At 53.4% G+C, this 13,427-nt stretch overlaps 1 protein-coding gene across 1 annotated transcript in view; it reads left to right on the top strand.

Annotated features, from left to right (window-relative positions):
• The first annotated feature begins 518 nt into the window (after nt 1-518).
• Nucleotides 519-13,427, top strand: part of LHFPL7 (LHFPL tetraspan subfamily member 7) — a 61,948-nt gene continuing 49,039 nt past the window's right edge. The window contains exons 1-2 of the mRNA XM_086624698.1: nt 519-806; nt 11,704-11,842. Of these exons, the coding sequence (XP_086480824.1) occupies nt 519-806; nt 11,704-11,842 (427 nt within the window). The remainder of the gene's footprint in view (nt 807-11,703; nt 11,843-13,427) is intronic.

Consider the following 13,427-nt stretch of genomic DNA (forward strand, 5'->3'; position numbering starts at 1 on the left):
TATTTCTCGTGTTAGAAACCTCCCAGAGAGGGGCCGTGGACCCCGGCGCGCCTCCTCGGGCCGTGCGTGCGTTTTAAACTCCCCCTCCCTCGCCCCACGGTGACACTCGGGCTGCGAGAAATTCCGCCGCTCCCACGCGTGTCCCTGCGCGGGAAGGCTGCAGCATCGCCGTCTGCGGGCACCTGGCGCGGGGGGAACGAGGATATTAACGATAACCGCAGGAATAAAATGACTCTTTAGGGGCCGCTCCGCAGCCGGGCAAGGAAAACGGCGTAAAAGACCCCAAAACCTGTGCGCAGGTGACGGGGACCCCGCTCCCCGCGCCGGGACTCTCCTCCCCCGCCCGCCGCGGGTGTCGCAACCGCGCCCGGCCTCAGCCGCGCCCCGCGGGGGCACGGCGGGGGGGAGCGGCGCGCAGGCAGCGCGCAGGCAGCGCGGGCAGCGCTGCCGGCCCCGCGCCCGGCCCCGCCGGCCGCCCCGCGCCGCGGCGGCTGCGCGGCCGCGCTGCGGCGCCGCCGATGCTGTCGGTGCCGGTGCCGGTGGCGGGCGCGGGGGCGGCGCGGGGCGCGGGCTCCCTGCCCCGCCGGCGCACCATGTGCAGCGGCGTCGGCTGCTTCTGGGCGCTGCTCTCCGCCGGCCTCCTGGCCGCCTGCGCCGCCGCTTTCCTCTCCCCGGCCTGGCTGCTGCCGCCCGGCCGCGCCGCCGCCGGCTTCGGCTTGCTCTGGCGCTGCGCCGGGCCGCCCCGCGGCTGCCACGGCTCCGCCGGCCCCGGCGGCTTCGGAGATATCCCCTCCGGCTCCTGGCAGGTGAGCGCTTTCCCCCCCGCCGCGTCCCCCCCGCGCCTACCCCGGGCTCTCCGGCGTCCCCTCGACGTGCCCCAAGCTCCCCGGCGTCCCCCGTCACCTCCCCGGCATGTCCCCTGCCCTTCCCTAGGCTCCCCGGCGTCTCCCTCGACGTGCTCTGGGCTCCCTGGCACCCTCCCATCATCCTTCCCACACCGCCCCAGACCTTCCCCGGGCTGTCAGTATCTCTCTGTCCTCATCGCCTCCTAAACGTCCCCCGTCATCACCTCACATCCCCCGTTCTGACCCAGGTTCCCCAGCACGCTCTCATCTTGTCTCCCAGAGTCCTGCCCTGAGCATCCCCTGCATCTCCCCATGCTGCTCTCAATCATTTCTTTCATTCCCTGCATCCCCCCATCCTACCCCTGAGCATCCCCTCAACACTCTTTGGGTGTCCTGTGGTCCCCATTGGGCCACATCCCTTTTTGGGATGCTGCACAGAAACCTCCCGGGTGCGTTTGTGCGGTGTGGCGGTCAGTGCAGCCTGAGCGTGGCCGTGGTGCACGTCCTGGCCATGGCCATGGCAGTGCCGTGGGTCTGACCTGGCTGCCCTGACCTGCTGGGGCTCCTGGCCGTGCCTCGCTGCCGGGGCCTCAGATCCCTCCAGCCTGCCCGGGAGAGCTGCTGCGTGGGTGTATGAGGGAGAGTCGGGGGAGAAACAGGAGATGTTTGGTGCTCCCCAGTAGGGCACTGGGCATCGCTCCCCAGCTGAGTTTACTAAGTGGGATGGAGCAAAGAGGTGGTTGAAACTGCTGCCCCTGGGACACGCAGATCCAGAAATCAACCCTGGACATGGAGAGTGTGGCCGTTCCCCTGCCCATGCAGCCTGGGGTGATGCCCTTGCCAGGATTTCAGAGGAAGGAGGCCAAGGCCTCCCCACTTGCCCCGTGGGGCTGGGGTTGCTGCAGTGTCCTGGTGTGACAAAGAGCCACCTGTCCCTGCTGCATGTGCAGAGGCATCACACAAAGCCTGGCCCATCATCCCACTGCCCGCTCATCCCTGCCCTTTCTTCCTCCTCTCCTCTCCTTTCCTTTCCTTTTATTCTTACCTTCTTACCCTGAGGTTGTGAGTGTGATTTCACTACCACTGCTCGAAACACAGGAGCTTTGGCTTGCTGAGGGTCACTGTTGCAGAAATGGCAATATGAGGGCTACATCCCTGAGAAGTTGTGGCTGTGCCCGACACAATGGGTGTCAGTAGTTGAATCTCTCCGCCTGCCGTGAAGCTGCGCTGTTATCTCTCGCAGGACGCCAGGTCTGCATGTGATTGCTTAAATCCCGTCATGGTCCTTAAAATTGTCCTTAAAGACAAATGTCGTGAGTTGCAACGAAAAGAACTGGCTGCACAAAGTCCTTCCTGTTTATATAAAAATGTGCAAAAATGCTGTCGTTTCCATGAGTTGGCCTTTGTTGAGATGTTTTTGCAAATGTAATTCAGATAAACACTTCCAAGTAATAAACTTTAAAGATAAGGATGAAGCTCAGCAGTGACTCATTTGAACAAGCTTCAACTACACACAGCCTCAGCCCTCTAATAGCCTCTGAAAACACTTTAGATCCAGAATGTAACAAAGCCTCTGAGCTCCAGAGCTTGGGCTGTGGTAGGGATGAACAATATCAGGGCACTGACTGGAGTTTACAGGGGATTTTGCTGGCACATCCTTGTCGCCTTTATTAATGCTACCCAGGTAATTCAGGAGCAGCACACAGTGCAGGCACTTTCAGGGGAAACTGCTCCCCTGCCAGCTTTTTGCCTCGATGAGGATGAGGATACCTGTTGTGATGGTTATTTGATGGGGTGGGATATACTGGAATACCCCTGACAGCTTTGCTAAGGCAGGCGACAGCTTTGGCTTTCTTGCATGAGCAGCCCTCCGAACCCGCATGCCTCGGTGCTCAGGACGGGGGGAGCTGAGTGCTGTGAGCCCCATCCACAAGTTCAAGCAGGAGATTTTCCTTTTTGGAGAGATGGGGAAAATGCGGCTCTTTTTTCTTTGCTTTCAGAACTTAGGACATTGATTTCCGATCTTTCAAGCAATCCTATGGGCAGCTCTTTCTTTAAATGAAAGCCAAGAGCCTAACGTGGACAGGAATCTAGGAGCTTTCAAAAGCAGCCACCAGCTTTTTGCTGAAGTGGTGGAGGCTGGCAAGAAGGGTGTGAAGCTGTGGCTGTGGGGGCAAAGGAAGCAAAAGTTGACATGGGGATCAGGAGCTCTTTTCTCATGGAGCTGGTGGCACATCTGGGAGGATGCTGACAGCATACCTGGAAAGGATGCTGAAGACACATCTGGGGAGGATGCCCACCTGCAGCGCACAGGGGGTGGGAGCAGCCTGCAGCTGGGATGTCCATCCTTGGGGAACATTTTTCTTTTGGTTTCCTGAAACGTGCAGGGTTACTCCGTTTCAAATGTTTCCGTGTTCAAATGTGCCGATTTTATGAAGGGATGGGAGAGCGTTCAGCCCTGCAAATGATCGTTAATGCCAGTTGTGTGTTTGCACTTGGGGGATTATGTTAATCATGCTACAAATGATTCTTTGAATCATGTCTAGAGGTTAATTAACATGCCTTTCTTCTCTTAAGAGGGCCTTCATGTCTGCTTAGAGTTGCTGGCTTTTTTCTGCTTCCTTTCATAATTACTTTGCAGCTCTCTAATATCATGGGTACCTTTAATTTAACCCTGTCAGTGCTCAGGCTGCTGGAGCTTTGCACCATGCTCAGCATCATGATGGTGATTTGATGGGGTGGAATATAATAAAATATTATTTTTATGGAATGTAATAAAATATTATTTTTATGGACATGTTGTGGCCTGGCTGTCTCGTGCAGCTGAGACCTTGCAGGAGCTGATGGAAACTGGAAAGGGTCTGGCTGGAGCCAGAGAGGATGGCGATGGGGATATTGCCCAGGGGCCACAGCCAATTTATGAATGAGGTCCTTACATGGACAATTAATGGAAAGAAGGATCGGTTTTGGGAGGATCTGGAGCTGTCAGGGCTGGAGAGGGGCATCCTGAGGAGTACAGGTGCTGTGGGGAGAGGGAGTTGCTCTTGGAAGGCCAACTGGTTGAGCTGGGAAAAACAGGTGAGCTTTTGAGCTCTGAGCTGCTTCATCACATCTCACTACTTTTCTTCTTTTGGTGCCAGATCGCTGTGTGCATATGTGTGCGTGCAAAATAGTGCTTTGTCCTGAGATAATTTATTTTCTCTTTCAGTGGGAGCATTTGGCTCATGGGTTCCTGTCTCAGTGCTGCACTTTGGAAGCTAGTGCTGCTTTGTTTCAAATTTCTATTTTTATTTTTCCAGATAGTCTCCAATTATTTTCAGGCTTTGCCAAGCATATAATCTAAAATAACAAAGAAGCTGATTGGCCCACGGTGTTCAGGTTAAAAACCACACGGACCATTTGCCTATGAAGCCAGTGACGCCCTTCTGAAGCAGAGCACAAAATAACCCACTCAGGATGGGGCAAAAGTTTTGCACGGCCCTGGGAGTTCCCTGAGTGGGTCTTTCCTGGGATAGCAGGACTTGAAAAGATTCGGTGAAGCTTAGTGAAAATGCACGGTAAACCTGCTTACCCTTTCGTTACAAAATGCTGAAAGGTTCCATAAACCTTCATTGCTGGTTTCTTGCCGTGTCAGTTCAGCACTGGGCTCCTCATGTAATCTGGGGTTTGCCCGTTGGGGTCATGTTTGCAGAGCTACACAGCCCTGTTCTCGGTGACAAAGCATGTGGGGTGCTCATGCAGATGGGAAGGGGAAGGGTTCTGGAAAATCCGTCGCTCCTCTTCTAGCACAGGCTCTGGCACAAGGGAGACCTCAACGTTTTGGGAGTCCCTGGCTTGCGATGTCACCCAAACAGGGAGCCACATGCAAGACTGGCTCTTGGGCAGAGTCTGCTCTACCTCTGGGGGCCGTGGATCAGGCCACCATGTTAATTTGGGATTATTGGGCAATCAACTTTTAGCTCCTCATCCTAAGAACTTCCCAAGAGAGCAGATCCTTCTCGGCTTACTCTGTCTACCAGTCAGTTTGATTTTTAATTGCACTTACACAACCTTGGCAAGAGGTGCAAGTGCTCAGTGATTTTTGAAATCACCATCTTCTGTATGCATATTATCTTGCAGTAGACTCTATCTCCTTTCATTAGCCACCCACAGTTTTTTAACCTACATTAATAGAACAGAAAATACCCAGTGTTGGGGAAACCTGTAACTCACTGGCCCCATGCTTCAATGCCTGAAGGGCAAACCATAACCAGGACTCACTGACCAGTGAAGCTGTGCTGAAATGGGTGCTGAGACAGGACCAGTTTATGGGTGGGCTATGGAAGGTCAAGTTGATTGAAAACACAGACAGGCTGCTCTCAGGATTATGGTGATTTGATGGGGTGGAATATGGGATCAAATCTTGGGATATGAACTCCACTTTCAATGGGAGACAGAAGCTGCTTTGTTTAAACAAAGGCATGGAGAGGTGGGTATTCGCTGTGGTGTCACTGCTTGGGCTGCACAGTCAGGGACTGGGCAGCAGCTGGGGCTTAGCTGGGACGTGGCTGCTCGTGACAGTGATGACCACTGCACGCTGAGTCACCTGCCTACAAACCTGCGAGACAAATGGGGAGTCCTGAACCCTGTGCCCATCAGAGATGTTTTGGGCTGAATGTTGCATTTCCCCTTTGTAGGGCCCAGAGCAGAGTCTGGCTTAAGGGTTTTGATGATGGGACATTCCCTCCATCCTCTTGAGGCTGCAAGTCCTGCTCCCTTCGGGCTCCTCTCCACTGGCTTTGTAAGGAAAAGCCAGATGGGAGAGCTTTGTGACCTTCAGGATGTTCCTCAGCCCAGGACGATGAGCCCAGCTTTACGGCCAGTGCCAGGAAAGGGCTTATCCTAAGGAAAGATAATAACAAAGTACGGGTAAGAAGAGTCTGTTCTGGTACCCAGCACCTGCATGCTGCTTGCTGCCTAATTAAAATTTTATTAAGTTGGTTCCCATCCCTTCATGGAGGTCACAGGCACACCATTGATGTGCTAATGTCTTACTTTTTCTCTTTTTTTTCTCTTTCACCACTATCCATCATGCTCTTAGATAAAGCGGTGCCATTAGGAACTGCTTTCCAGTGTCCCCAGATGCAATGGCACTGGAAGAAAGACAGCCATAATTCATCAGACTTATTATCTGTCTCTTATTTTCTCCTTAATTAAAAAAATGCCTTTTTTTTTTTTTTTTTAATCAGTTTGGGCATTAACCCCTCTGGCGTTTGTGTTGAATACCCTGATTAGCTTGAAAGTGGGAAAGTTACCTGGACTGCCAGGACTGGCTGAGCCGTGTCTGGGTTGTTTTGTTGTTTTTGGGTTTTTTTTTGCTGAATTTTGTGCATAAGTACCTAAATCTGGGCTGGGGAGAAATACCCCCTGTGTGCGCAGTGGTGCAGGCAGGTCCCCATCAACCAAACCCTTCATTTGAAGGGGAAGAAATGAGGACTGGAGCCACCTTGCCTCCTCTGCATCCCTGTGCCCCAACCCAAAACACCTCGGCTCAGGGGACTCCGAAATAGCCACTTCCCCAGCAGCATCATGCCTGGGGCTCTGTGTCACTGCTGGGCTGGTTTGGAGAGGTTGGACCTACTCTCACCATTCCCATCAGATGACACTGGGCGCGTCCCAGCACTGCTGGGCAGGAGATACCATCTGCATGGGAGCAGGATGGAGAGAGAAGATCAAATAGGAAGGAGAAAGCTCTCAGATGGCACTGAAAGGAAGGTAATTGCCAGGGAGGAGAAGGCGAGGACGTGTGGGATCCTCTTCCTGGCCGTCGCTTTAATGCCGACCAGATGGCGGATGTTTGTTTCCGTGACTTGTGTGGGGGAAATATGAACAAGCTGTGAGGCTTGATCCACCCACCCCTGCGCACGCAGCGTCTCCTGCAGAGGCAGCCGCCTCTCTCGTGCGCCCAGGTGGATGTTCCTGGTTTTCACCAAGATCTCCTCTTGCGCCTTTGCCCAAGGAGAAGGCACTGCCGTTTCGGGTGCTGAGCAGTCCCGCTCTGCGTGGTGTGGATGAAAGCAGGGGTTTTAGGGTCCAGTGCAAAACTCACGGGAAGGTTTGGGAGTAGGGAAGGACCTGGTGGCCACGTGGTGCCGGTGGCAGCGACTCATGGGGCGCAGGGGCACGCAGGGACGCTGTTGGGCGCTGGGGTAGAGAGGAGGCAGCTTTGATGCTCCAACGCTGCTGCTGCCCTGCAGACAGATACCAGTCTGAGCATTTGCACTGATCCTTTCCAGCCCTCTTTATTTGTCCTCCAACAGGCAGTTCCTCCTCTACCAGGAGCCTGGCCAAGGGCATCTTGAGTCACACAGCAGAGCCAGATCCAGCTGCCAACATCTGCATCTGCTTCCCAGAATCAGCCTCTGGCGTGGTCTCCCGGGTCCTTGCTAGCACTGCTGCAAATCCCAAATCCCAAACCCCAGGTCCCCAACTCAGCACCTCTGTCCAGCCCTGATTTATTTTCTTAACAAGGTTAAGACTCTGGTGTCCGTTCGGTTTCTGCCGGGTACTGCACTATCTGTGCACTGTCTTTAACCCCAAGTTCCGTGGGCCTCATCGGGATGCCAGCTCTTGGGGATGGTCAATTTGCAATTAATAAATTGCATTAATAAACTAATGTGTGGCATGGTGTGAGCCAGTGCACAGGACGCAATGGCAGGAGCTTTGCCAAGTTGGTTTATCTCTGCGGAGCCAAACACTGGGTACCATTTCTCCAAACTCACTCATTGGACTGGGCAGTTTTTTTCTCCCTTCGCCCTTTTAACTTTAAACTCTAAAGATCATGGGTGCTGGCTTCAAAAGATGGGTTAACTTTTTGAAAATTTTCATTAGAGATATTAAGTGATTATTCCCATGATGGTCATTATGTGACATTTTAATTTCGATTCTTTTGGTGAGTGAAACAGCATCTTCAGCAGATTTATTGCTTAGTGAATGGCATAGCCATGGCACATGTCAGACCTGTAAAATATTAAAATAATGGGTAGTGGATTGTTATTAATCAGAATTTATTATGCTACATAAAGGCATATTTACAGTCCCACCAGGGGACTATTCATTTGTTTGGGGATAAACAATCTCCCTGGGAGCGGGAGCAGAAAATCTGACATGGTTTTATGTCTTTTCCCAGCACGGCGGAGGCAGGACAGCTCACAGCCCTAGGGCTGCCAGGCTCCCTGGAGTGGGGGGTCTCCCCTGGCACCGACGTAGGTCTGTGGTGCCCAGGGAGAGGCAGCCCACTGGACAGCGAGGTCCTGCTGCTCCCTGGCTGGTTTTGCAGTGGGAGCTGTGCTCTCTGCTGTGATGAATGGGCTTTTTCCTGCCCCCGCCTGAGCTGGGCTCTCACAGACGGCTCCGGTGCATCCCGTTTGTTTCCCCTCCCCATCTATTTTTGGGTCTCAGCCTTTGCATCCTGTTTCCTGCATCCTCTCTTTTCTGCTCAAGATGCAACAGGCACAAACAGAGAGGGGAGAGGGAGGTGCCGCGCAGTTGGAAGGAGAGGAGTTTTAGCTGCTGCTGTTTGGTACCTTTGCTCTGTGGACTTCTTCAAACTTAAGGCTCGTTGTTTTTTCGTCGGAAGCAGCTGTTTGATCTGCAGGTGCAATTCCAGTACAAGGCAGGAGCACTTGGGTTTAATTCCCAGCCAAGGCCCTGGAACGGTTACAACAAAAGCAAAATTTCTGTTTTACAAGAGCTTATCCAGTGTTTTGGCAGGTAATGTCAACGCATTAGCGAGAGAAGTTTGCACCTTGTGTTCAAGGAGCTCTGGCCATTGTAGCAGCGTAATGTGGGAGGCAGACTAAGACCACCGGTTTGCAGGAGTCTCTTGCAATCTGCCCTGAAATGCCCCGTGCTTTTCCCTATTGCCACCTATTTTGAGACAGCTGTGTCACTGCTATCCCTTGGGTCCCACAGCAAAACCACTCAGCTGCATTACCCCTTCTGCCCTCCGAGCTGCCCAGCAGCCCTTCGGTGGCTCAGCATCCCTCGCCCGCGTGGTGGAAAACAGTCCTCACCATTTACCTACTCCTCTTGCCCACATGAATTTTAACACATTTATTCAAAATGATATCTTAGTTCCCTTTGCCAAGGCCTGTTTGGATTTGGTTGCTTTTTGGGCACCACCGTGCACATCAGGGTGCTGCTGGCCCCAGGACCCCGCAGTCTCGCAGCCACCTGTATGAACTGGGTGGCAGGACCTGAACCAGACCCACCTCTTCTTTCAGTGTAGCACTCACCTGCAGCCATCCTATTTGTGCCTTTTCTCGTGGCACTACGTCCTGAAAAACATCTTTGCACCTTTCTGTGAGGATTAGCAGCCGGAGCGGCTCATAGGTTGTTGCCAGCAGGATCTGCGAGTTTTTAGGGGATTTGCACTAGCATAATTAAGGTGAACCTAGATCATTAAAAATAATATGCTTCACATGAGAGAGGAGCAAGTCTGCTTCACAAGACCCCTTTCTGCTGAAAAATTCATCACTCTAAATAATTAATGGTCCTTGCGAAGGAGGATGGTTTGCATGTTGCCGGGTAAGGTGAAATTCAGATGCTGGGCAGAGTAATCCTTTTTTTTTTTTAATAAGTCTGTATTTTCTCACCTTGCTGCTGCCATGGGAGTGGTGGGGAGCAGAGCTGCAGCCGCTGTCCCTGCAGGGCCCCACGCCAGGAGAGCATCTGCACCATGGGGTCACCCATCCCACCCCAAACCCCACAGCTCCCTCCCAGCAAACGGAGGGGACAAGGGCCCGGTCCCTGCGGGGGTGTCCCAACCTCATCTCTTTTGCCCTGGAGCAGCACTTGTCTCTTTGGGTCTCAGAGGCTTGGAAGGCACCGGAGAGGAGCAGATACCTGTGCTGCCACAGTCCCTGCCGAAACAGCCTCTCCGTTTCTCTCGGTAGCTGTTTGTGCTGCCGTGCCTTTTACATTGCATGTCAGGAATTAATTTATTGCCAGGACAGTGCTGGCATTGCTTGTGTGGTGTATAAATAAGCTATAAATAAGATGCTGATTTTCACTCACTGCACAGGGTGTTGGGGTGGTAGCTGTGCTCCCCTGGCCTGTCCCTCACCAGCACCAGTGTGTCCCTTTTTGGAGTGGCAGCAGCTCCCTGGCAGGACCCTGCAGGCAGCGGCTCTGCCACTGCAGCACCAGCCAGTCCAGCTGCTAAAAACCAGCTCAGCAGAAAATGACACAGGTAGATGTAGGGCAGTGCCAGACCTGTGGGGCAGCATCGCTAGTGCCGGAGGGTTTTTTTAGCTGCTTGGACCCCCCTATAGCCATCTCAGGGTAAACCCAATTCCTCTTCCCCTGCTCAGCCTGCCTGTGGTTCCTGCAGCATAACTTGCATTTAGCAGATTATTTATTCCTGATTTGTAACCTCTTTGGTGAGGGGGACCAAATGGAAACATGTATTGGGTTCATGCCTTTAGTAACCATGGTTGCCCAAAAACCGAAATGTAAGGGGAAAAGCTAAAAAGGAAAATTGTTCATTTCTAACCAGAAAGTCTCAGCAGGGTGAGAGGGCTGGATGAGGGTGGGTGGAGGTGGGACCAGAGCTCCTTAAGGCAGCTCCTGCACAGGTTATGAAAATTAGGAAAATGGAGACTAGACTTGTCTTACAGCTGTAGTGCTTTAGGGAGCCACGAAGCGGACATTACTGCAGGGTGACTCACCAAAGCCAGGAGCATTTTGTAGAATTTGCTGCGAAATGCTGTGAAATGATGGGACTTGACATGGCTGCTGCAATGCTGGGACCAAGGTGCCCTTGTGGTGTTTGAAGGCGGCCACGAGCTGGGTGCTGGAGGAGGAGACACCCATCACAAGTCCCCTCACTGCTGCTGGTCACACCGTGCCCTTGGCTGGGCTGGCATGTGTCCCTGTCGCTACAGGGACCACCTCGCTGCCAGTGCCATCCCGTTGGCAGAGGTGGAAACATCACCTGCAATGGGGAGAGAAAAGCAACAGTGCAGCAGTCGGGTGCCCATACCCAAGGGCGAGCTATTTTTGCCATAAATTAGTGTTTTTCCCAACTTTGCATGCTGATGCAGTTTGTATCTTACTGCCAGAATATTAAATAGCAAAACTGCTTCCACCCCAGCCAGGTGACAGCAGGGGGACAGGCTGCTGTGCTGGCCTTTCCTTTCACTGCCCCTCCACACTGTGCCAGCCCCTGGGGAAAACACTGCCCACCGGGCACTCCTGTAGCCTCTGGCACCCCAAAGCATCATCATCACAGCACGAGCTGAGTTTGGATAACAACCCCAAATGACCCAGTTTTGTTGCAAAAGAGGCTAAATCAAAGATGTGGCTGCTGCAGGGGGAAGCTGGTGGGGCTGCTGGAGGTGAGCTGGGCTGGAGGGTGGAAGCAGGCTGCTGTGTCGGCAGAGGCTGGCTCCAGTGAAACCTTTGCAGCAGTGGGATCCCCACTGTGGAGCATCATTGGCAAAATACCTTCTAATTGCCGAGCTTGCAGGGGCAGGCACCGTCGTGAGACGCGTTCCAGCTCTCAGTGGAGGCACTGACACGCGTTGCAGGCATCTAATGGCACTTGTATTAGTGACGTAGCCCTTCATGCATGTAATACCTTTGCTATTATCACCATAGCCTGAATACTAATAACCCCTGGGACCAGGTGATGGGTGAACCGTGGGCTCAAGACTGAACGGTGAATTTAAGCAACAGAAAGTGGAAGAGAGATGGTGGGAGAAGCCGCCCACGACGGGGCCCCACTTCTCACTTCAAGAGGAGGAATTCATGGGGAGGCTTTGTAGGGATGGTGGAGGGGGGATGACCTCACTGACATCCTTGTGTGTCCTTTCAGACGAGCGCCGTGCTGTGTGCGGGTGGCTGTGTCCTGCTGGCCCTCAGCTCGCTGCTGGCCATCGTCGCCGTCCTCCTGCCCGGTGGAGCCTGCGAGAGGCGAGTCTGCACCCTGGCTGGCTACATGCAGACAGCGGCAGGCAAGTGACAGGGACTTTGCTGTTTGGGGTGGAAAGACAGGTTTTCCCCAGGGTGCTGCCAGGCTGTTCACAGCATCCTGGGTCTCAGCAACAAGAGGCAAACCCCAACCAATGCTGAGAGAAAAGAGAGCAGCCTTTTGCTTTAGCAACCATGTCCTGTATCCATGCTTATAAAATCTATTGAAAATCCCCTCCGCCCCGAGTTGCAGGTCTGTGGCAGAGACCCTGGGCTGCAGGTCTCCCTTGCTGCCCCCTGCTCAGGCTTATGTAGGGCAGGGGGCTGTGGTGAGCAATGGAGACCAGGCTGCCTGCTGGCAGTGCTGCTGCACCTCCTGGGATCTAGTAGATGCCTCCTGGGAAGTTTGCAGTCCCATTTGGACCACCTTTGCAGTTAAACCTCTGGAGGGATTTCCCTCTCTGAGTCTTACAGCTGAGACAGGCTGTTGCCTGCCGTGTCCTGCATCTCCCTCTGACCTCCCTGGACACTCTGCTTGATGCTGCATTTGCTTATATTTCCATTGCAATTGCTTATACTTCAGCCTTGGAGAAGCACTAACACAGAGGGGAGGAGGCGGGCAGCTGGGGAAGGTCTGTCCCCATCCTGTGCTCCCTGCAGAGAGACAAAGCCCACCTGAGACCAGTCTCTACTGCAGGGAGCCACATCTCCAGGAGCTGAAGCACTGGACTAAACAACCCCAATTCCCCAGTGATGTCCCTGTGGCTGCACTGGACACAAGCCATGACAGGAGATTAAACTGCCTGTTTGTGTCTGTGCCAGAGAATAAACTCCTTTCCTTGGAGAAATCCTTAGGGCCAGCCAGACTTCGTTATCTGCCTGGCAGCATTCAAGCAGCTTTTGGGGGGAAATCCTGTTACGTGCTCTCCTTGCCAGGGCTCATCCCGCAGGAGCCGATTTGGGAACAGATGGAGGGGCCTGGCCTGTTAGCCACGGCTGCTCCAGCTCAGCCAGGCTGCGAGTAGGCACAGGCAGATGCTCACCCCCGTGCCCCATTGCTAGTGACCGATGAGTCTCTTGGAGGCCATGATTTGGGTATTCCCATCACCCCCATTTTGGATGGTGACTGTGGCCAACAGGTCCCTGGGTGCAGGACAGAGGCTGGAAAAGCCCTGTGCCAGCCCCAGCCTAGGGGTGGCATGGGTGACTGGGGGATGGCTCAGGGTGGCCTTGAGGGTGGTCTCCTTTGCAGGAGAGAAGTGGGATGCAAAGGGGTAACCTTGTGTTACCTTTGCTCAAGGGGGTGGCACATCCCCACCACGTCCAGCTCTGCAACAAGAGGCAAGTGGGTGCAGAGCAAGGGATTCAGAAAAGTCCCTGGAAAGGAAACGGACTGTGGCAGATAAATACAAATGAGGCGCTCTGAGGGGTTTTGGTAATATTGAACAGGCTGTAAATAAACTGTAGGCTCTAAGCGTTATTGACAAATGAAAATTTACTGGGTACATTTGAGCAAGCTAATGGGTTGCTTTAAACCCTGGCGATGCCTTGCTAAGCATTTTATATTGTGCTTTTTAATTCTGGTTTGCTGTGGATTAATTCTCATTCAGAGCGAGGCAGCCCTGAGTC

The sequence above is a fragment of the Tauraco erythrolophus genome, chromosome 21, assembly GCF_009769465.1.
Source record: "Tauraco erythrolophus isolate bTauEry1 chromosome 21, bTauEry1.pri, whole genome shotgun sequence".
NCBI classification, from domain to species: Eukaryota; Metazoa; Chordata; class Aves; order Musophagiformes; family Musophagidae; genus Tauraco; species Tauraco erythrolophus.